Genomic DNA, 23,390 nt, shown 5'->3' on the forward strand with positions numbered 1-23,390 from the left:
AACCTTAAATTAGCATTACATAGGCACTTACTTCACAGTACTGGTCATGAATCAACATAGATAACATTGTTTAGGATTTTTGTGACTTGCATATTTTTAGTGTAGTAGTTTTGGGGTGCAGTGTATACTGCTGCCATATATTTATGTTTGACATGTTTCTACGGATCGCACTAGCTTCGGCTATGATTCGGATGGCCGTTCAGCCTTAATATATCACTTTTATGTTGTCACTGAAAAATAAAAAAATATATATGGACAGTATGTGCACTCTAAATCGTTTCACACCTTTAAAGGTGTAAAATAGGTGTATTAACAAAGATCACACCCCTTTCACACCCTACAACTTTGTTTTGGAAGTTCCTGAGGGTGTAACAATGGTGTACTACACCCTCAGGTGAAATATATGGTGATAGTGTGTCACCTGGGTGTAGAAAGGGAGTACGTTTGTTTTCGTTCACATGAACAAAAGTAAATATATACAACAACAGGGAGCAGGAAGTTACATTACAAAAGTGCATGCCCTGGGTTTACACACGTCTACCATCTGGTAATGCATGCAGATTTAGAAGATCTGTTGAGATAGTGCTTAAAATCTTAAAACACGTTGCTCCTCATTGCAAGACAGAACAAATACATGATAGTGCTCATCATACTCAACTGTAGTTAATGTTTGTATGAGAAAAATGGTATCAGAGTTAATAACATGTATGCCTGCAATCTCAATGAACACGGGTAAGTCCTCCTCGGAAGATTCTTTGGCAAGCCAATAGCAAATGTGTTATCATTATCAACTGCACTTTTCACATAGACTATAGATTCTGCGTGAATATCACGGTCATGAATGTAACTCTGAATTGCTTCTGGGGCATGTTGAAGTAGTATCTCCTTGGAACCATCAGTAGATGTGGCATTTGTCATGAAGGGCTGCGACCACACATACATTTGATAAAATTGATGTATTCTTGCTAATGAAAGGGTTATGTTCTTAAAATGTCGATTTTTCTACCAACATCTTTAAAATGCTGGTGTTTCCCTTTGAAACGCGTACAACCATACAGATAGGAAAGGACCAAACATCCTGATGAGTCGCGGATAATGAACAACATAATGCATTTTACAGGGGTTAGATATTTCTGGGTACAACACTGCAAAGCCTTGAAGAAATATGCAGCGAATAAATGCAGCGTTCTAAGTAATGAACATGCATATGGGGGAGGTGCCTTCTCATGAGAAGGTCTACAGTTTCACGGAAAGCTATATACAGCTGCCATGCTTCAGTGCCATGCACAGCTGCCACGCCATACATGATTGTCTGTATGTCGGCTGTGCATGTTTACATACATATTTAGTCACCTTGATGTGCATACATATATGGACCTCAATGTGATTATACGCAATATGCTGGTAATTGTGAAAACACAGTTAACACCATATTTCCACAAACCCAACAGTTTTATTCGGCGTTACACCCTTTACACCCCAATTGCCATGAGGGTGTTAAAATACACCTTAAAAGGTGTGCGCCATGAACATTTTGATTTACACCTTTTAAGGTGTAAAACGATTTAGAGTGTGCCATACTTAGCAATATGCAGTCAGTTCTCATGAAACAGGCTGCGTGTGACTGGTGTGTCTATGCTTCTCGGACAAATGTGATCAAAGAAATATATTGCAAAAAGTGTGAGAAACATGTTGTATAGTGTGTGTGTGTGTGTGTGTAGTAAATGGAAAACCACCGTACGCTTTGTGCTGCGTATATTTTTTTCAGAGCTAACAAGACTAACTAAACTAAGAGGACTAACATTGGGCTCAAAGCATCATCTGTTGAGAATCTACATGGAAGCCTCACTGCTTCTGGTGGAGTTCTCCAAACATTATATCAAAATAGAAGCATTCGTGGTGCAGATTCGTTGCTTCCCATTCTCTATGGTCAAACCTTATCCTTTCGGCAAATATGAAGGCATCTGAATATACGACGAAGTCTCCCCAAGGCAGACCCGAGAGCCACATTTGGTCCAGCATTTGGTAATAGTACTTATGGTCCACAGAAAGATGAAGTCTGCCTTGCTGATCCTTTACGATATAGTCCAACGTTTCAATATCAGAGGCAGAAGCATTCCGAAGTGAGTGAGGACACTCGATTTCCACGACCCCGTGTGTCTGGGATTCATACGTGTCAAACACAACGCTGTCTGGTGATGCGCCCAACCAAGGTCTCTCCAGGTTAACGAGTAGTCCGCAACCAAAAACAGTCACATCATGCCCAAGACTTTGAAGGGCATCTTGGTATCGTTGAGTATCCACCACCTCATTCATTTGGCCATACCTGAAAAGCAATCAACAGATATATTCTTCTGCAGTTGTAGTAACTAATTCTCGACAAAAAGTGAAAGCTGATTCCCATCAGCTGTCCACTCCACCCTCCTTGTAACTACACCAAAATCCGAGGCAATGAGACGTAGCTGTCGCTCAGTCTTCCTTCTTGTGCTTTGATGTTGACGTCTTCTGTTCTTCTCAAGCGGAATGGCCTCACCGGGCGTTAAACATATGGCCTGCAATGCATGCGCAAAAGTAGTGATGTCCACTAGCTCTAACGAGAAAACGTACAAAGTGCAAGACAAATGAACAAACTTAGCACTGGTATGCAGCATCGTGCAATCAGTACGCAGCTTTTACTTTCAGTATTTGGTCTGTCTCAAGTCCACATGGTGGATTCCACACTACTGAATACCGAAAGAAGTGTGGTTCATGTATGGTCACTGCCTTTTGGTTGGTAGCTACCTCTATTTCTGCCAGGACAGTGTTGAATCCAAACGGCAGGAAAGGCTGCTGGTATGGAGAGAACACAAGGGACAGAACACAGAAGCCTCCCCAAATTTTGTTTTCTTGGATTCTGCCCCGCATGATGCTTTGCAGGATAGCATCACCAAACGATCCCTTGCCGTCCTGCTCAAAGAGTTCCCCAGCGAATCTGAGTATCGCATCTTCTTGCCTTTTTCTGTCTCTTGGAGCAGACCTGCACTTGTACAGTCTGCACCGCAGGGCTGATTCAGAGCAGCCTTCGTTCACCGCTCTCCAGTTGATACACTGTATTGAGGAGCCGTTGATTCTTGCGCCACGGGAAACTCGCCACGTCTGGGGAAGATCAGTGCATGAGATATGCTTTGGGGCTTCGGCATAGTTCTCGCTCTGCAGTGTACTGAGAGCACGCAGGACATCAATCATGTGGTTGCAGCATCCTTCCCTTGCAGGGCATGCACAGTTTCCATCGAGCACCTCCCCTCCAGCACCCAGAGCAGCTGTTGATGTTGATGATGTAGAGGGGGGGGATGCTTTCTTTTTGCTTCGGTAGCATTTGCATTGCACGAAGTGCGTTCCTGTCCTGAAATGATGAGAGTACGCTGGGTTGCACTATTTACTTTTACAGGAGGCAGCCGTGATGAAAATCTCGTAAGCTTAAACTTATGAGGAATGCTCCTAGCTTATATGTGTTTATTGTATGAGCATGCTCATGACCATGGCTCATAACATTTTATGAGCACTGAGCATGTTATGAGCAATACTGTACTCACAACTGTATGTTCAAATCTAAATGGTGCAAATCTCAAATATGTAATACGAGTCTTCTTATTGCGATTATAAGCTGGCTATGAGCGGTATGAGTATCATGAGAAATTTCTCATCATGCTCACAATGCTCGTTACTTTCTTCATACTGCTGATTACTTTCCACATACCGCTCATTGTTATTCACATACAGAGGTTTGTGGCTTTTTTCAACAGGAAAGCCGTTTATTCTTGCGGACTTTCCTATCAAAACAAAGATCACCCCCGTATTTCCACTTCAACACTTACGCTTTCCTGGCGTAGTTCGCTCGCAGGCTGGCGAAAACAACGTAGGTCTCCACAAGAAAGTTGTAGCTACGCCGAACAGATCGTTCCGTCGTCAAGCGGTTCCTGTGGAAGTCTTCTACTCTGTTCTCAGAGATTTTCGGGAGCTGCGATAGATCTTCCCCCCAACCCGTTATCGGAAATATCATGCGTTTTGCCATATTGAAGACCGCGAAACAAAGAACGATCGCTCACACTCCACTCGCGCCTATAAACAACCCTTCAATATGGCGACCGCGGATTTCATACAGGCTTGATAGCCAGTGTTACTAGGACCAACAGAAAAGGTCTATACCCTGGACAACGGGCCTCTACTATGGCATACAGTTTTGCGTCATTGGTACACCATGGATACTTCATCCCTTGTCTGTACTGAGCCATTACAGAGCCGTTATAACTGCAGCACAAATACGCCTGATGGCTTCCAGGCTTGCAAGCCTCGTTGTACTTTGTATTTGTTACGTATTAGTTGTTGCATGCCTTTCCAATTCAGACTGAGTGTCGAAGATTTCTGATACTCTCTCTACTGGGCGAATTCGCTTAAAGGTCAGCTACGCCGATTTCCCGATGTGCTGAAACGGTTGTGATATTCAGAACGAGCACATCCAACAACTGCCCCTGAGATGCACCTTCGTTTCTCAATTTTGTCTTCCTATAACGAAAACAAATCAAAACAATCCAATTGGCGCGGCCATTTTTGTGACGTAGATGTGGAAAACGTGACCCATCCACGTAGATAGAGAGTCGCGCTTCTGATTGGATGAAAGCTGAGGCTTCCTCCGACTTTCCTGGCGGCCTCTCCCGTTTGCGAGAAAATCCAGTTATGGCGGCCGGCTACACTGACGAGGGTTCCGTCGCTCCGCCGGAGGTAACCCCATAGCTATTGGACGACGGAAACAACTGCTGCAAACTCATCACAACATCATTTTTGAACGTGAAATTGTGAATACGTGCTCGAGAGGTTCGCACTTCAACTGGCATTCACGTCGACCCGTTTGCTGCTTTTACTGCAAGTGCAAGTATGGGAGCGATTGTGCAACAACGTGAAAAGTGGAGGGTGCTTGAGCATATAACTCTAGAGGCCCTGTGTGTATACCTGTGCCTGTGTGCACATCGTGCGATTGCCAGACTTGTTACACGAGATACATATATTCTGCAGCATCATAGCGCGGCCGCGTTGAACGACGTACGAATGTATTGTGACCATTCGAATTGCATTATCTCTTATATGAAAGTGATCATTAAAGTTGGCCCTCACAAAAAGTGTGCCATGTTGATGGAGAGCCCTTATGTATTTTTGCATGTTTACTCGATTGCTCTATCCACACAAGCTATGTTCCATTCACAATATTTTTCCCAAATAAATACGCACGGTCCTACCTCATACTGCTTTTGCGTCAGGCACACTATCTTCAAATCAGGTATAAGTATCCTGTTTGACGGGCCCGATGGAGGGTAGTGCCACATTTCTCCCCTTTTTGAACCATACAAATATTGCCACAATAAGGAAAATTACACTGTGCTGTGTTCTCCACTTGTTCAGCCTGGCAGCACTTCCCATGCCTTAATTTTTCAGAGCTTGTGCTTAAAATGGAACATGCCATCCATGCAACTTTCCAGCCAAATCCGTCAGCGACAAAAGGTATATACTTTATCACAAACCTAGAGATGCGAAGCCCCCCCCCCCCCCAAAAAAAAAAGAACGGACATTTTTGGGGAAAAAACAGTTCCTTTTTTAGTTTTTTTTCCTCGTCTTCGTGAAAATAGTCAAAAATTTTCAGCCGACAAAATACAAAAATGTAAATTTTCGTGCCTTTGACGCGTTCCAACCCGCTAACGGTGCCTTAGATGTCTAATCCGTCAACAACAACAACCACAACTTAGTGGCTCCGTCTGGCCACTCCAACCGACCGCCATCACGTTCACATAATGCCGGAGTTCTGGTCTGAGCGGACGGGTTGTTCTAATGACCTATCGCTGAGTAGACAGCAGTCTGATGAGATGCTCTGCTCTGTATTTATGCCTATGGCATTACCAGCTCCGGTGGCGCAGCGGTGGCGCAGCGGTAACGCGTGCGCTTGGAGACTGGGAGGTCCGCGGTTCGAATCCGCGGGCCGGCTGTGCCGTCTGGGGTTTTTCCTGGGTTTCCCTCAGATGTGTAATAGGCGTATGCCGGCATAGTTCCCCTGAAGTCGGCCCATGGACGCAGCTATCTTCACTTCACCCTTTCCTCTCCTCCTCTCCACCACCCTTCCCTTCCCGAGAAACATGCCGCCTAATCAGGCAGGCAGACCTCTCGGGTTCCTCCCAACGACACTCCTCCTCCTCGCCTATGGCATTATGGCAATGCTTCGACTCAGCAGTAACCGCGTTTGTTTCCAATTTTTCGGGAAAAAACCCCCGAAAGAAACCCTTTTTTTTTTCGAGCGATTCAAAATTTCCGGAAATTTTGCATCTCTACACAAACCGAGTAACCGTGGTGGAAATGGTTAGCTCTGTCCTCTGCCTTGTACAATGCACTTCGTAGCAGAATACGTACACAGAGAACAAATGTTATCCTAGTCCACAAATGCCCTGTCACGCTGAATAGAGAAGCCTTACCAAAAGCCTTACCAAAATAGAGACGAGAACACTTCTTTGTCCAGAGAAACAAATATGAAACCACAGCGCTCACCGTAAATGACTGCGTGCTCAGGAACTGAAACTGGTGATACTGAAGACTTCATATTTCTAGGTTACAAGGGACGAAGGAGAAAAGAGCATTTGCACGAGAGCACTGCAGCGTATCAATGTTACTTCAAAAGCATAATGCCAGGAAATTTCTGAGAGTCAACCGGTCTATTTAGTTATGTTGGTCACCTTCTTCACCCCATAATATCAATCAGCATCACCCGCATTTCTACAAACCAGGAGCTATGCCCCAAGCACTTTCACATACAGATCTAATATATTCTATCCATTACCTAATAACATCATGTATGTATGCTGCATAAGGGACGAAGACGGAATTGTCAGAATGTAAGGAAGACAGTACGTTAATAATAACATTATCTATCTATGACCTATATGGACTTTCAACACTAGTTTGGCTAAATTTCATGCATAGCTTTTATAAACAAAATACAGAAACCGACACTGAAGATTTTTGTTTAAGTTTAATTTGTACAAGCTTTCGCGTGGAGGTCCACGCTTCCTCAGGTACCTGAGGAAGCGTGGACCTCCACGCGAAAGCTTGTACAAATTAAACTTAAACAAAAATCTTCAGTGTCGGTTTCTGTATTTTGTTTATGTGATCTACAGGACTTGACTCCCCTCTTCGTATACGCATAGCTTTTAGTGAAAATCTGAGTTGCTTCGTAGAGTTGACAAGCATGGTGTCGACGAACGGCAAAAAATACGGGTTTGGTTCGGGTTTGCGTTGCTGGGATTTTGTTCCGGTTCGGTTCCGGTTCAGCCGCGCCAAAAACCGAACCGGTTCTCGTTAGCCAGTCCACAATGCTACCTTCGTTGCAGCTGCAGTTCTCATTTCGAGATTCTTCAGATTCCATTTGATCCAACTCTTCGAAAAGTGCTTACTGCCCTGAACTGGTTGTGGCACTGCACATCTGTACACCACCATCCTCAACATTTGAAGCACTGCTGCAATCGCCGTTGCTGTCCTGTATTGTTGCAGCTGCCGGTGGAGTAGGGATGGCATGCGCTGTATCGTTGAATACACAAGGCACAACACTTTCTTTCAGACCACGGAATCCGTTTGCGACATTTGAAAGGAAGTCGGATGGCAAAAAATGCTTAGGGCACACAAACGTAGACTTCTTAACCTGAAATGACGCATCTTTATTGTCGATTGTCATCGTTCGGGAACAGATAGTATGTCATCTGCAGAGAGCAAAAACCGAAGTCGCATTTATCTGTAAAAAGTTCGTCGAATTCTGGGACCTACCTCATTCCCGTCCGTACCTCGGTAATCTCACTGCTTCCATCCATTTACGCAACAATGCGAAGGCATTTCAGGCATGCGAAGGTATTCATACGTTACAGTAGCCGTCCGTTTAGGTCCTTGTAATAGCGGCGGATAGAGAAGCTTCGCAAAATGAACGATAGGTGGCGCTTTAATTTGGCATACGATCCGTTAGTACAGGTTGGGACAAAAGTTTACGGAACACGCGAGCGGCGTATTTTTTCCTCGGGACGACACCCTAGCGGCGGTCGGAAGCGGGATAGCTCACTCGTTCGGAGGGGTGGCGGTAGGCCGCCGTGCTGGAAGCGACGTACTGCGGCAGTTTTGGTATTGAGTGTGTTGGGAAAATTTACTTCTATTCATCTGGTCTCGCAAGGAGACATGTTGCAGATGCTAGGGAGCTCTCTGCTGTAGATATGATAAGAAGGATTGATAATCCAGGGCGATTTTCAGTTCACAATCAGCTTTTATTGCAAAATGAAAAGAATGAGAATGATATATAGAATGAAAAGAAAATTGAGTGCACTTAATTTCCGAACAAAAAGAAAAGGAACAGAAAAACGGCAAAGCCAGGGCTACCCAGTTTACAACGGCGCCTTCTGCCGCAATGACTGCAGCCATCCGTCGTGGCAGAGGCTCATAGAGGCGGTGAATGAGGCCGATATCTCTCCTGAGGGCTGTCCATTCCGCTAATACGGTTTCCCACAGTGCGTCCTTGCTTCTGATGGGTCTGCGCTGACTCATCATGCGGTACTTGAGGATGCCCCAGATATTTTCAATTATGTTCAAATCCGGGCTTTTCGCAGGCCAGGGGAGCTACTGGATGCACAAGTCCTCCAGGCGGTCCTGGGTTTTCTTGGACATGTGAATAGAGCTGCCGTCGTGCTGATAAAGGAAACAACCGTCGGGGAACGGTCCGTCAAGCACGTACGGCAGCAGGGAGCTCTCGATGACTTCAATGTAGAGCGCAGAGTTGAAGCGCCCATCAAGGCGCACAAGTGGCCCGAGCCCCTGGTAAGACAGGCAGCCCCATACGGTAACGGTCTGGCGGCCACTTGATAGTACCCGGTACACGTACTGGGGCATGTACCTTTGTGACAAAATAGACAGTGTTAGAAAAAGGGGCTAAGTTCTCTATGAGAGTAATGAAAGATTATATACCTGGACTTCGGGGGCCGCCACACCCGTCTTGTTTGTGACCATCGAGTGCTGAACGCCGCTTCGTCGCTAAACACGACGTTTCCCCATTCTGCAACGTCCCAGTGCTGGTGTCGAATGGCGAACTGTAGTCTAGCTGCCGTGTGATCCGCAGTGAGCAGCGGCTTCTGCACGGCGACGCCAGACTCCAGACCTAGAAACTTGAGTCGTCGCCTTACTGTCTTTGCAGACACGCCCAGGCCGAGCTCCCGCTTTATGTCCACCGCCGTGGAAAAAGGATCCGCGCAGGTGGCTCCTATAATGGCTCTGTCATCTTCGGCCGTGGTCGACGATGGCCTACCGCTTCGGGGAGCATCTTCAATTCGATTTTCGTCTCTGTATGCTTGCACGATGCGGTTGACCGAAGATAGACAGCAGCCGATTCGCTGAGCAATGGCGCGCTGGGACACCCCGGCCTGGGAGAGTCCGATAATCTCCCGCCTCTTTTCGATGCTTATCCTTCTGGTACTTTCTCTTTCACTCATTTTGAAATGTGCCTGGGACCGGCTCTCTTTCATCTTTTAAGCTTTTCGCAGGTTTCACATGATAACAATTTGAATCTCAGACGCGGCCAAGAATTCCTTGAGGTTACGTCGGTATGTGATAATCAAGATGCTGTACTACGATGCAGTCTAGAGATTACTATTGAAGACAAGATACCTCACCCATTTTAGAAAGTAGGCTCTCCCTAAAACCTTCTCATCCTCTATCTTGGAATTTTATAAAAGAACAGCGTAATCCAACTTCGCGGCACTTGTCGCGCTAGTGGAGTCCTGACCCATTGAAGAGGCGTTACTATATACGGGGTTGCCTGAGCTACCAGGTATACACTGCCAGGTTATTTACTCTAATAGATAACTTTGCCTGTTTTTGTAATACTGACTATTTTGTCGCAAAGGTTCATGCCCCAGTATGTGTAACGCGTGCTATCCAGTGCCCAGGAGGCAAACCTGAGTGTGTGTGGCTGCCCGAGCTATCAGCGACTCAGACCACTCGTTCGCCCAGATGGGCGGTTCAACTCTGCCCTATCCACAGGTCCAGGGTACTCGAGACCACTTTGCTTCCCACAGCTCGTCTCGTCTCGACAAGCCTTGACTTAAATATAACAAAACATCTGGGGTAACCTCAAGTACCGTATGATGAGTCAGTAGAGGCCAATCCGAAGAAAGGACTCAATGTGGGAAATGGTATTAGCCGAATGGACAGATCTTCAGAGCGATATCGGCCTTATTCATCGCCTATATAAGTCGCTGCCACGACGGATGGCTGCTATCATTGCGGTAGAAAGCGCAAAATACTACTCCTTTGGTAAAAGGTTAGCCCTGGCTTTGCCGTTCTTCTTTCAGTTTCTTTTTATTTTTTATTCTGTTCGGTCAAGTGCGCCCGAGTTTTTCATTTTATATTGCAATAAAAGCTGATTGTGAACCTCCATTATCTGTCCTTCTTATCATATCTACAGCAGAGAGCTCCCTAGCATCTGCAACATGTCTCCTTGCGAGACCAGATGAATAGAAGTAAATTTTCCCAACACACTCAATACCAAAACTGCCGCAGTACGTCGCTTCCAGCACGGCGGCCTACCGCCACCCCTCCGAACGAGTGAGCTATCCCGCTTCCGACCGCCGCTAGGGTGTCGTCCCGAGGAAAAAATACGCCGCTCGCGTGTTCCGTAAGCTTTTGTCTCAACCTGTACAACAGTAGCGATCTTGCGACACCTACAACATTCCCCGAATCTCCTGCGCCCGAAACACCTCCTTCGCCTTCACTCTAGACTACAGGTTTTCCCGCTCATCTTAATCCATTGGTCACATAATTTAATCCAAGCGCTACCAACTTTAATCCAAGCAACATGTGTAAATGCACTCCGTGTGTATTGAGTCATGTCATGACTAAGACTTTCATGATTTCGCCAATGTAACATGAGTTTATGACTACTGATTCAACAACCCCTGGATTTTGCAGTGTCATGCGGTGTTTTATGACTGCTTTGTGTCATTATCTGTCTGCAGTCTTGTAGGGAACGTTGCGATGCCCACATCTCATGTGCTCTTTGCCTCTTTGTAGCCTGCACACGTGCTGAACGGAGACTACAGCCTTGACATACTGGAAACCAGCCCTGATCCTTCGCCGAAGTTGTTTCCGGTTTTCTTCGGATACTACTGATCGCTGCATATTCAAGAGCAATGAGTCTCGATGCTTCGTCTACAAACACTGTTTTGATGCTCGTCTACTGCTCTACTTAAAATGATCAGTCTTCTTGCTACGCTCTGCAGTCTTGTGGGGAACATTGCGATGCCCACATGTCATGTGCTCTTTGCAGGTAAGCCTGTAACCAGCTCCTTTATTTTGTGCTGCTTTTTCCCCACTTGACTGCAGATTGCTTTTGCCCACTTGATTCCATTGTTAACCATGTCATTGTATGACGAGACATGTCTGTCCTGTATGCAGCCTTTTGGACATGCGTCTAGTCGCAGATTTATTCCGCTTTCCAATTGGATGCCAACGCGCAGGCGCACTATGCGCGTTCGAGCAGACGACTCTCCTCTCCCACTCTCCATCTCCTTTCTTCTCCGTTCCTTCTTTGAGTTCGCGCCAGCGTGACCTAGAGAGCCGAAGACGTCCATCGTCCACCGTCATTCATGCGTTGTCCACGCGTGTCTCTGCCGCATTTTCCCTGCCGGTGCCCAAAGGGTGTGTGATTGGAATTGCATCGCTGCACGATGACAGCGTTCCGGGGCAGAGTACCGGTGACCGCACTGGTGCCTTCTGCTCCCTTCTGTTTTGGAGACGCCCATGCCTCTACGCGTGTTTCTGGTGTATTTTACCTGACGGTGCCCTAAAGACAATTCCTGATGGGAGTTAGATTACTCATTACGCTATCGACTGATAACCGGTGAAATGATATAGCCGAAGTGTATCGGGGTTAACCAAGTGATAGAGTGTGATCTGTTGATTTTGTTCGCTGATAAGAAGTCGTGAGGGTTGATAATGAGCGATAAAGGAAATATTTTTACCCTGTAACGGCTGACAAGATCATTGGTGCAAAAGATGTGCCGATCGTGACTGTCAACCTGTGTACGCAAAGTGAGGGAGGACAATATATCTGCTCTAGGTACCGCACAACCATTCTTACTTTTCGGCACACAGCTTAAATGTGAACGCCGAAGAGATAGTATAAGTATCACGGAAGTACCATACAATAACAAACAGTGCGAAACCTTTCTGAGCAAAAATAATTAATTTTATAGGTTGACATTCACCAAATCCACCTTCATGCGTATGCGCCTTGTGCACGACAGGTACGACCCCCTATTCAGAATGCAGGCAGCGGAGAGGAAAAAGAAGGCAATTACCATTAAAAACTACAGGAACACGGCTGACGCACGTTTGGAATACATCAACACACTGATCCCTAAGAAAGATGCGTGCTAATCAGAAATGAGGAGCGTTTAAAGCGCAATAAATACTCCAAATCAAATCGCTTCCCATTGTTTCCTATGGGAGCAGTCGGCGTCAGTGGGCCCTCCAACATGGCGGCCGGTTTCGACACATATCGAACACTCGTGAAGCTAAGATATGATAACGAGACGCTCTTCCTTTCGTTATCAGGTTGGAAAGGAAAATAATTATAAGCCGCCAAATGCAAAAATTAGAGCATATAATTATAGTATAGTACTATAGTTGTGAATGCATGAATGGGCAGGTAATTGGACTATGCATGCTCAGGGAAGCTGTGCTCACAGCCGTGCAAGAAACGTTATAAATATTAATACGATGTAGAGCACTGCACGGGCTAACCCGAAAACGCGAGGCCGGCCCAGTCTTCCTTTTTGCGGGGCTGGGCTCGAGTATGGCCATTATGGGCCCGATTCGGGAACGGGCCTGAACCTTGTCGGCCCTAGGTCAGTCTGGAGTCTCCTATGTTACCCCTATGTTAGGTACACCCAATCAAATTTTACAGCCTGATACACTGGGCCGGGTATCCTATAAATTTCTTGGGCTTGGGCCGGGCCAGGTATGCAGCCGTCAAGCCGGGCCCGGGCAAACATACACATACGTAACATAATTGCTATAGGGAATGATAATCCATTAAAACGGTGATCTTATACAGAAAAGCTAAAGAGATATAGCTTATAATGTTTGCTTGAAATCCCCATCCAGTGATTTAATGCATAAAAAACCAAGAACTCTCAGAACAGGCAGCTCGTTGTTCTTCTAAATCAGTTTAATGAAATCTGCTGAACAGCGGCCATAGTTGTACGGGTCAATACTCGTGATCATTCCCACTATGTATCTTTAGAGTCGCAACACCTGGGCAGGTAAGCAGCGAATCTCTGATTTCCTCTTTTTGCCGTAGTGTGGGAGTTTCCATCCTTGGCTCTTTGTTTGTGCTGTCACGGGAATGTTTAGTTGATACGTACCGTAGCTGTTTCACCACCTTTTTGTTGTATGGCATAACTTCGGCGGCGGGTCCAGGACTGCCCGAAGTACAGAGTGAAATAAGCTGGCTCAACATATTTTGCAGTTTCCGATGTTGTGCAGCAGTGACGCCGCAATTCGCCAACTTTCCTAAGGAAGACTCAGCAAGCAGCTTTGTTTTTTCGAGCTCTGCGACGTTTGTTGCAGAGGTCACATTGCTCAGGACACGTGTCGCCTTAAATAGGGCGCCTGCATTGCTGTGGCATACATCAGATTTGTCTCTGGAGCCTGGAGTGCTTCCACAGTTTTCCACTTCATCATTACCATTCTTGCTGCTGCACAACATTACTATACCATGTATATGCTTACACATGTTATAGCTAATCACATAGTCCATACATGTGCAGCTGTACTCATGGCAACATGCTCTACATTCCCTACAAAAAAGCATGCAACTTGCGCAACTCTGGCCAGTTTTTTGTACAAAATAGGTTACATCTTTGTGGGACTTTGAAGAAACGATCCAGTTGCCATCGTCTACTGATTCGACATTAGAGGCTGGTATAGATGTACCAAGCTGATGCTTCTGATATAGTGCTGTGTGACGGTGGGTTGTCTTCTCTTTGCACATCATCAGAGGCGGAGAGTTTTCATTTTCCCAGGGGGGGCAAGGGCGCATCGCGAAGTAAATACTCTGGCGGGGGGGGGGGGGGGGGGGGATATGTTTATTAAGAAAAAAAAGAAAGGAAAGGTAAGCCAGATGGATGTCGGCTTGTTATTCCAAAAAAAAGTAAAAGGGGAAGACAAAAAAGGCAAAGAAAAAAGAAAACGAAAAGAGGGAAGGAAAAGAAAAATGAAGAACAGATAACTAAAGCTGAAGAATCACACACTCAGGCGGGATCCTATGATGTATGCAGAACTGGTATAGAAACAAGAGGAAGGAAGAACAGAAAAAAAAAGAAAGAACAGAGAGAACGTAAACAGTGAACATCTGCACAACTGAAGGCATTACGCCTTTGAAAACTGAGTGCAAGAGGAACAAAATGCATTGAATCCTCGGTGTTTGACCCGAAATGCGCGCAATATAATGAATATGGTCAAGGTAGCAGCGGGAGTTGAACCCGCTCCCAACGGATATCCGTTCCGAAGATCCTACTGGCAGCTGCTGATACCTTTTCAACTGCTTCGTTTCATTGATCTGATTGCTTTGGGTGAAATTCAGGCTATGTGTTGTGTCATCCTCTATGTTTCTTCGCCTCACCTTCTACTGTGATAATGAGTATGGTGGGCAGATACATATTTTACAAATTGCAAGATGCATTTCTGGAGTTGGTGCCTCTTCGCTCTTGTGACCCGGGCGCGCAGAGCCCGAAAGGTTGGTGTCAGTCTCTTTGCGGGACTCCCCGGGGGAGGCGGCGCCCCCCCTAGTTCATGTTCCGGGGGGGGGGGGGCAAGGGCCCCCGTGCCCCCCCGCAGTCGGCGCCTATGCACATCATTATAATGCGGTCAAACAGTTTGTCCCTCACAAGTTTGAGGAGCACTGTAATAAGTTTGTCCAGCCGCTTATTTTTAACACCTTGTAAGTAGCAATGCTTAATTACACGGTGCATTGCTTCAAGGTGCATGTCGGTATTTAGACCAATATGCTTGCGGTAGCAAAATGCCCAGAGTGGTGCCCGTGAGGCATAGTGGTCCAGGAAGTACCTATGAAACACTGCCAGTCCTGGCTGGGCAGCTATTTGGTACAGGAATGCAGACAACATCTGTTCAAACTCTACTGGATCGATACACTCCATGAGGGTTCGTACTGCTTTGTACATTTCTACCTTCAATGTCTTGCCTTCAACTTTGCTGTTGATATTCTCACGCAGTTTCTATCTACATGCCATGTGCACAGTAGTCGCCTTTTTACAGGACACATAATTTGTTGCCATGCATTATAAAAGCTTGCTGCATCATCAGACATGAATACATGAGTTTCAATGGTACCAACTCTTTCCTTTACAGCAGAGAAAAAAAACTTCATTGTAGGTGTGTCTACTCTGTTTGATATTAAAAATGCACAAGGAAGACCAGTGCCCTGCTCATCAATAGTCATCAGCGTTGTTAGCTGAAAGTCATAGCCTGTTAGTCCATGTGACGAATCAATGCAGAGTTTTTTTGTGCCAAGAGTTTGCAGAAGATGCTGCTGTGGGGTAGTCATAATAGCGAGAATGATATCCTGCACCCTTGTTGCACCTGAGGTGTCCTCCTGTCCTTGTTGTTTGAATAAGATAACTGGGTTGTCAGGTTGCTTCTCCATGCTCTTTACCCACATTTCAACACTGATGCAATCGCAGTTGTCAAGTCGTTCCTTGTTCTTTATGTTGAACAATGTGCATATGTTGTGGAGGTCCTTCTTAGTAAGTAGGTGTACCCATGACATTTCAGTCCCAGCAGAGTCCCGAACTTCGTCAAGCTTGGAAAGGAACACCCTTGGTCAGTTTGCCTAGAAACAATGAATACTCGGCGCTTACAACTTTGGACATCTCCAAAGAACGTTCACAAAGTACATAATGTAGTGCCGGCTTCAAATCTTCAACTGAATCTAGTTTTGGGTTGCAATATGAAGCGGGGAATTAGAATGTCTGATAAGCATAAAAATACAGAAGTACTAGGTGATTACCTACCAGGCTTGCTATGCACAGGAAAGATTCTGAAAAGCTACCCGGAAATGATTTTTAATAACTTAGTATATATCCATAGCATAACCACATGTGAAGCAGTTTTGTCGGCTACTCGACTCTTCCACTGATACCGAATTCGCCTGAGTGTGACCTGAACAGTGGGGTTGCACCCCTCTTGCATCCAGACTTGTGCCCGTTACTCGAAACTGATTGCCGTTACTTCTACACAAAAAGTAATTGATTACTGTTAACAATTACTCTACTCCAAATATAATTGAGTAACGAGTAGAAAAGTAACGCGTTACTCCGGCCATTACTCTACATTCGCACAAATTATACCCGTCTTGGGTACCTCAGAAAAAAAAGGTGCAACAGTGGAACAGCTGAGAACAAAACAACAACAACAACAAAGAGAGAGAGAGAGAGAGAGAGAGAGAACGCGTAGGGCAGGTAGATCTGTACGTTTACTGTATTTATCGCCCGGGAAGACGTTGACCCGTTTGTGGGAGAACATTACCTGGAACTTCCCCATGACTCACTAAACCTCCAAAGCTTCAGGTACCATCACACTGGTGTAGGAAGAGATTAGGGAGAGAGACCCTTAAATTCCAGAACATTATTACAATGACCTCCACTTGTTTTAGTAGAACAGCCCAACAAAGGCTGAAGGCAGGAGGGGCTTGACTTGGGGCACGGAGAACATCCGAAAGATAAGTTAATCTCTCCCAGAAAAGTAATCAATTACTGAGTAATCGATTACTCCGAAAAGTAATTGTTCACTTGAAAAATTACTTTCACAGTAAAGTAATTGATTAGTTGAAGAATTATCCGAAAAAATAATCGATTACAAGTAATGCATTATGCACAAGACTGCTTGCATCAATCAATTACGCTGCACCGCTACAGCACAGTAACAAGCTCTCCTGGGGCTTTGTTTTGCATGTACACATATTCCCTCGTAGCAGTCATGTTCAGTCCACGTGTCCCAGCGAATTTTAATTAGGATTCGTGTTCTACATTCACCAGTATTTTTTTCCTTTGCTCTTAGCTAATTAATGAGTTAACATACTCAAACAGTCATTTCTGCTCTGAGCACAAAAGTGTAAATTAGAAAGTGTGTTGTCTTTATATTTCTTGGGTCTTATTTATTTTAGCATGAGTTTTATCTGATTTAGCTGGGACGACATGTTAGAGATGTGCACAGCACATACATACAAACAGACACCATACCCACATACCTGCAATTGCTGCCCGCTCAGTATGTGACAGCCACTGATGTCCTATACTCGAGTCATGGCCATAGTGTGTGTGTGTTGATACGTGACAAAAATGTTGTCTCCTTGGGCATCTTCTTTCGTGACAATTTCCATCGTTGACAAGCAACATTTCCCGGACCTGCAGCTACCCTGGGACTTCAGCTGTCTCTTCCCACTTCCAGAACTGATGAATGTGCCTGAACGATTACACACCATATGTCTTTTCCTGTCACCGCTCGCCAAGCGATGCCTTTTGCGTTACAAATTCTTCTTCTTCTTCTACCTCAGGGCAATGGCCGTTAGCCAGCGCGCCAGCGTTACAAATTTGGCTAACGACTTCTTCTCTTCATCGTCCTTCCATGCGCGGAAATCTGCGCGTGTCAAATATAGTTTATTAGACAGGGACAACTAGCCGTCGCGTGACACATAGTTTTTAACCACATCCTCGTAGACTAACTTCGTCCGCTGCAAATAAGCACTCCTAGGGGAAACCATGCAGGACAAGACAGAGCACTAACAGAGCCGTAACGCTTTTAGTTCATGCATGCTTATGATTTTACAGTGCACGTACCCTTCTTCGTCCTTGAACTTTAGTTCTTCAACGTGTGACTGAAATCCATGGTAGGTTACATGGTGGGTCAAAAGGTCCTCACGAAACGAGAAATTGACGCCGCAGCATTGGTCACAACCAAAATTTTTGCGAAACGTCTGAACGACGCCGTGCACGTTCTTCAAATGCTTCACTAAATTGAACTTTGCACTGAAGGCTTTGGAGCAGAAGGCACAAGTGCGGTCATCGGTACTCTGCCCCGGAACGCTGTCATCGTGCGGCGATGTCATTCCAATCACACACCCTTTGGGCACCGGCTGGAAAATGCGGCAGAGACACGCGTGGACAACGCATGGACCACGGTGGACGATGGACGTCTTGGGCTCTCTAGGTCACGCTGGCGCGAACTCAAGAGAAGGAACGGAGAAGAAAGGAGATGGAGAGTGGGAGATGAGAGTCGTCTGCTCGAACGCGCATAATGCGCGTGCGCATTGGCATCCAATTGGAGAGCGGAATAAATCTGCGGCTGGACGCATGTGCCTTTTGGAAGGGACACTGCTTCTATAAAATGCGCCTCTTGTTCACACTCCTACCATGCTGGAAAGTGCGCCGGATTAACAAAGACGGGTATGAGAGCCCTTTCACCAACTGAACGTGATGCCTGGGTTTGCCCTACATGTTCCGTAAACAATTCAAAGTCTCATTCATCCGACACGCCAACTGAAACTTCCCTTGCAACTACCCAACCAGCACAATGTACTGAAAGTCGAGTGCAATAGGGGTGGACGGTATGTGTCTTATCAATGTTCGTTAGCTTCATGAGTGCGTTCAAGGCCTTCCACCTACCCGTCCACCCCTATTGCACTCGACTTTCAGTGCATTGTGCTGCCTGGGTATCTTGCTTGACGAGAAATTGTCAAACTCAACCAGAAAATGTCCTGTGTCCCAGAAAAAGTTGATTCTGTGGAATCCAAGATTAACTCGTTATCTGTCAAACACGATGAGCTAACGGCCAAAGTAGACAAAAATACTAAGGCACTAAAGAGGCATCCACCCGTTTTTCGCTGCTGGAAAACCGTGACCTGACAACTCAAGCTGAGATAAAAGAATTGAAAATCCAGATTAATGATTTGGAGCAATATGGGCGTCGCAATAATGTTGAAATTCGGGGAATGCCTCTTAAAACTGGCGAGGAAATTTTGGAAACTGCAAACGAGATTGCCATCGGGCTTCACGTCCCTCTCTTAACCCATGCCGATTTTGAAGCGATTCATAGGCTGCCCTCTACAGTGGGTGACTCTGCACCCCCGATCATTATCCGATTCAAAGACACTTGGCTTGGGCACAAAAGCAGGCTCAAAAACGCGCACACTTCGTCCTCTGTGAAGCCTGTTTTTCTTTGCGAAAATCTCACCTCAGTAAACAAGAAGTTATTGTGGCGAACTCGTGTGACAGCAAAAGAAAACGATTACAACTTTGTGTGGGTGCGCAATGGCTGTATCCTCGTAAGGCGTTCCGACGGTGCTAAAGCTATCCAAATTAGGCACACCGACGACCTCACAGACCTGTAAGAAGCAGCTGCTCCCTCTATCTTGTGAAAACACCTACTCAAACTCTCTGTATTGTCACCACATTCCTTTTTGTTTGTTTGTTCTTTTTTCTCTTGTTTTTCTTCTATTGGAATATGAGTTATGTTACCCTGGAAAGTTTGTGTAATGCCAGGTTATCTGATCCGTTTGCAGTTCATTTAAATATACGGAGCCTCTCGAAGCACTTTGATGATTTGCAGCACGTGATAAATTCAGTTCATTCCACATTGTCATTTATTGCTCTTTCTGAAACCTGGTCCATAACTATCGTCCCAGTTCCTTGGTGTCTTCAATCGGCAAGGTGTTGGAGAAGCTTTTGCTGGTACGCCTAGAAAATTTCTTTGAGTCTAAACACCTTTTTACTTACTCACAGTTCGGATTTCGTAAAGGAAAGTCCACCTCTCTTGCGCTCGTGCACGCCACAGAAAAAATTAGGTCTAATATTGAAGCAAAATTAGTTACCATGGGTATTTTCGTCGACCTCACAAAAGCCTTTGATCTTATCAATCACAATATCTTGCTTGAAAAATTACCGCAGTACGGTATTAGAGGCACACCACTTTCACTTCTCAAGACTTACCTCGTAGATACACAGCAGTACGTGAGCCTCGCTGATAGTGATTCCTCATGCAGAACTTTGTATACAGGTGTCCCTCAGGGCTCACTGTTGGGCCCATTCCTTTTTCTCGTTTACATCAACGATTTACCACACCATCTTCCCAGTACCTGCTTCCTGTATGCCGACGATATCAATATATTTGTGGAAGATGTCGACATTCCGTCATTACACCTTAAAGCTACTGCAGCGCTACAAAAACTTCATACCTGGCTGCTCAATAATAGATTATACCCCTGTCACACGGGCACTTTCTATGCTGCTTGAGGCCGATCCGCATTGACTTCCTCAAGAGTGCTCGACATTTCCACAGCTACACGGGCCAATCTGAATGCGCATTGACGGGTTGGATTGCAGCGCAATAGCCGCTAGCCACATCCGCTTCCGCCTTGTCGTGGTTTTGTTGTTTGTCTTTCAAGCGCCGTGTTTTTCGTGTGGCCTCGCTATGAGTGTTGCAAGAGAACGCATGGGACGTCAAATTGCGCCTATCATAGCAGCAATGGCTAGCCTTGAAGCAGAGATCGAAGCAGCGCGCAGTGAAACTCATGCTATCAAGATTTTTTAATTTTTTTAAATTCAGTGTTAGCGCCGCGAAGCAACTGTGGCTATGAGCGGCGTATAGACGTGGACAGATGAAGAGAGGACAGCAAGAAGGAGTGGGGGACAGGGGGTTAGTATGCGTCCTGGGCCGACTTCAAGGGGAACTGTGCCGACATTCGTCTGGAAAGTCTTCGGAAAACCCAGGGAAAACCTCAGACAGCACAGCCGGTGACAGGATTCGAAGCCGTGTCACCTCCCAGTCTCGGCGTGGAAGGCGATCACTCTAACCACTATGCCACGAGAGCTGGTCATGCTATCAAGAGACGGCTCCTTTCTCTGAATGGCGTAAGTGGTGCTGTCGGCGCCGAACGTACAGACACTGTGTACAGGGAGAGATGGATGCATATTCGGAACGAGAGGTGGTTCGAGGACACATTTCCGCACCTTGGAGAACAGTTCTTCAAACAATCCTTTCGTGTTTCTCCTGCGACCTTCCGGTACATTGTAGAGTCGTGCCGGCCGCTCCTGCAGCGGGAGAACACCATCATGCGCCAAGCGATTGCTGTCGAAAAGAGAGTGACAGTGGCAATGTACAAATTGTGTTCGTCTGCCGAGGACAGATCCATCGCCAATCTTTTCGGTATTGGCCGTTCAACTGTGAATACGCTGTACAAAGAGTTCTGCGAGGCAGTCGTTACCGTGCTACAGCCAGAGTGGATCAAGATGCCAACAGCAGCAGCCATGGGCGACCACATTAGAGAGTTCAGCGCGCTCTGTGACTTTCCACAAGCTGTCGGTGCTTTGGACGGATGCCATTTTCCGGTGTCGCCACCGAAGGAGAGCGCAACTGATTACTACAATTATGAGGGCTGGTAAGTTGGCATGCAGTGTTTCTGTGTGGCTTATAAAAGAGGTGAATGTCAATGGTCTAGTAATTGCCTACAAATTGTGTACATTTGACCCACTTTCCTCATTCTGTCCAGGCACAGCATCGTCCTGCTTGCACTAGTGGACCACCGCTACCGGTTCTTGTATATCAACGTGGGATCACCAGGCCGGTGCCACGATGCCTTCGTTTATCATCGATCCAGCCTGGCAAAGTGCGTGGAAGGACCGTTGTTCAAGACCCCCGTGGCCAAGATCAACCGGACAGCTGTCCCTCCATTAATATTGTGTGACCAGGCGTTCCCCTTGACACCTCACTTGGTCAAGCCCTTTAGCCACAGGGCCCACGTGAACGATGAAAAGAAACAGTTCAACTATCACCTGTCCAACGCCAGGGGGGTGGTTGAGAATGCCTTTGGCAGGATGAAGGCAAGGTTTAGGTACACAATGAAGAGAATGGAGTGCGACATGGAGAATGCGCCACTGGTGATTCGCACTTGCTGCGTGCTCAACAGCATTTGTGAACATTTCAACGAGCCTGTCATGCAGCAGTGGACCACTGAGTTGCACGCTACCTCTGCCCCGTATGCGAAGCCACAGGGCTTTACAGATGTTAGGACCGGAAATGGAGACGCAGTTCGGGACGCAATTGTGCAGTACTACAAGCGGCGGGCACAGCAGTCAGGTGGGTTCAAAAGTCACTTTATTTATGGTGTTTCTGAGATCTCCGTAATTGCGTCAACCAATTTTTCGTGCAGCCTCAAGTGGCACTCCCTAAGGTGCATTTCCCTGGTGTGGGCTGCGTCGAAACTCTCCCGCAGAAGCCTCCGTTCTGTCAGCGGTGCCTCCCTGAACTCAGCAGTGCCAGCGGTGCGTCGCCTTTTCCGTGCAGGACGCTGTTCCTGCAGGTGTACTTGGCTTTGCGGCTCATCATCCAGGTTCCCAGCGGAGCCTCCTACGTGTTCAGCAGCTGCTTCTGTGATGCCTTCTGTGTACTCCAGTGCTTCCAGGCTGTCTGAGGATGATGCTGGTGGAGGGCTGCTACTACTGCTGCTGCTGGCCCCAAGTCCAGTGCCATGGACCATATCATTGATCAGCTGCACATTTAAATGTCTATTGCATTAACAAGCTATACATAAGAGTCAAAAAGCACGGCATGCATGCTGTAAATAAATTGATATGCTTTGAAAACAGAAACTATTTTTTTGTTGCAGTGTGAAGTGTTTTTGTCCTACTTTTTTTTTTAGCTAGCTGAGTCTTGCCCCGCACACATCACAAACGAGAGCACAATACAACTATTGTCATGTTTCGTGGGATTGCAGTAACAACATAGGACACCGGAATGCTCCAGGTACCAGTTTATGATGCCACAGACGCCGTTATCAACAACTTTGTCACACAGGCTCACAAGACACATCGGGGTGGCTGACGTAAGAAGTGACTGGCGGGGGCACAAAGAAATAAACAGGACCCTTGTGCCTGTCAGTTCCTGGATCATGGATTTTCAATTATGTGACTAACTGACTTGCCCCTCTGCACTTACGGACTAGAACTATATTAATACTACAGCATCAAGAGCTGCACATACCATACTAACAGTGGCCTCTTCGGTACAGCTTGATTCCTGCACGAGTGACTGGTCGTTTACTGGAAGGCTTCCTAAAAATGAACGAATTCTGGCGAAATGGGGCCACTCGATTGCCCCGGACCCAGTAGTTTGGCCTGTCTTCGCATAGTTCCTGGAATGTAGCACAATACAAAAAGCAACACTGAAGCTTCCTGGTGCTTATATGCACTGAAGCTTATATGGTGGACGAAAAT

General features: G+C 46.2%; 1 protein-coding gene across 1 annotated transcript; it reads left to right on the plus strand.

Moving 5' to 3' along the window:
• The first annotated feature begins 20,155 nt into the window (after positions 1-20,155).
• LOC135371952 (uncharacterized) lies at positions 20,156-22,588 on the plus strand. Its single transcript, XM_064605768.1, has 3 exons — positions 20,156-20,175; positions 21,668-22,241; positions 22,328-22,588. The coding sequence occupies exons 1-3, from the start codon at positions 20,156-20,158 to the stop codon at positions 22,586-22,588; spliced, it is 855 nt and encodes a 284-aa protein (XP_064461838.1).
• The last annotated feature ends 802 nt before the right edge of the window (positions 22,589-23,390 follow it).

The sequence above is a fragment of the Ornithodoros turicata genome, chromosome 1, assembly GCF_037126465.1.
Source record: "Ornithodoros turicata isolate Travis chromosome 1, ASM3712646v1, whole genome shotgun sequence".
NCBI classification, from domain to species: Eukaryota; Metazoa; Arthropoda; class Arachnida; order Ixodida; family Argasidae; genus Ornithodoros; species Ornithodoros turicata.

Bases quoted from the DNA above. Each gene is read 5' to 3' on its own strand.
- LOC135371952 (XM_064605768.1), top strand. From the start codon at position 20,156: ATGCAGAACTTTGTATACAG. The intron at 20,176-21,667 runs GTGTCCCTCAGG...CATTCTGTCCAG, and splicing joins ATGCAGAACTTTGTATACAG to GCACAGCATCGTCCTGCTTG. The intron at 22,242-22,327 runs GCACAGCAGTCA...TTTTTCGTGCAG, and splicing joins TGCAGTACTACAAGCGGCGG to CCTCAAGTGGCACTCCCTAA.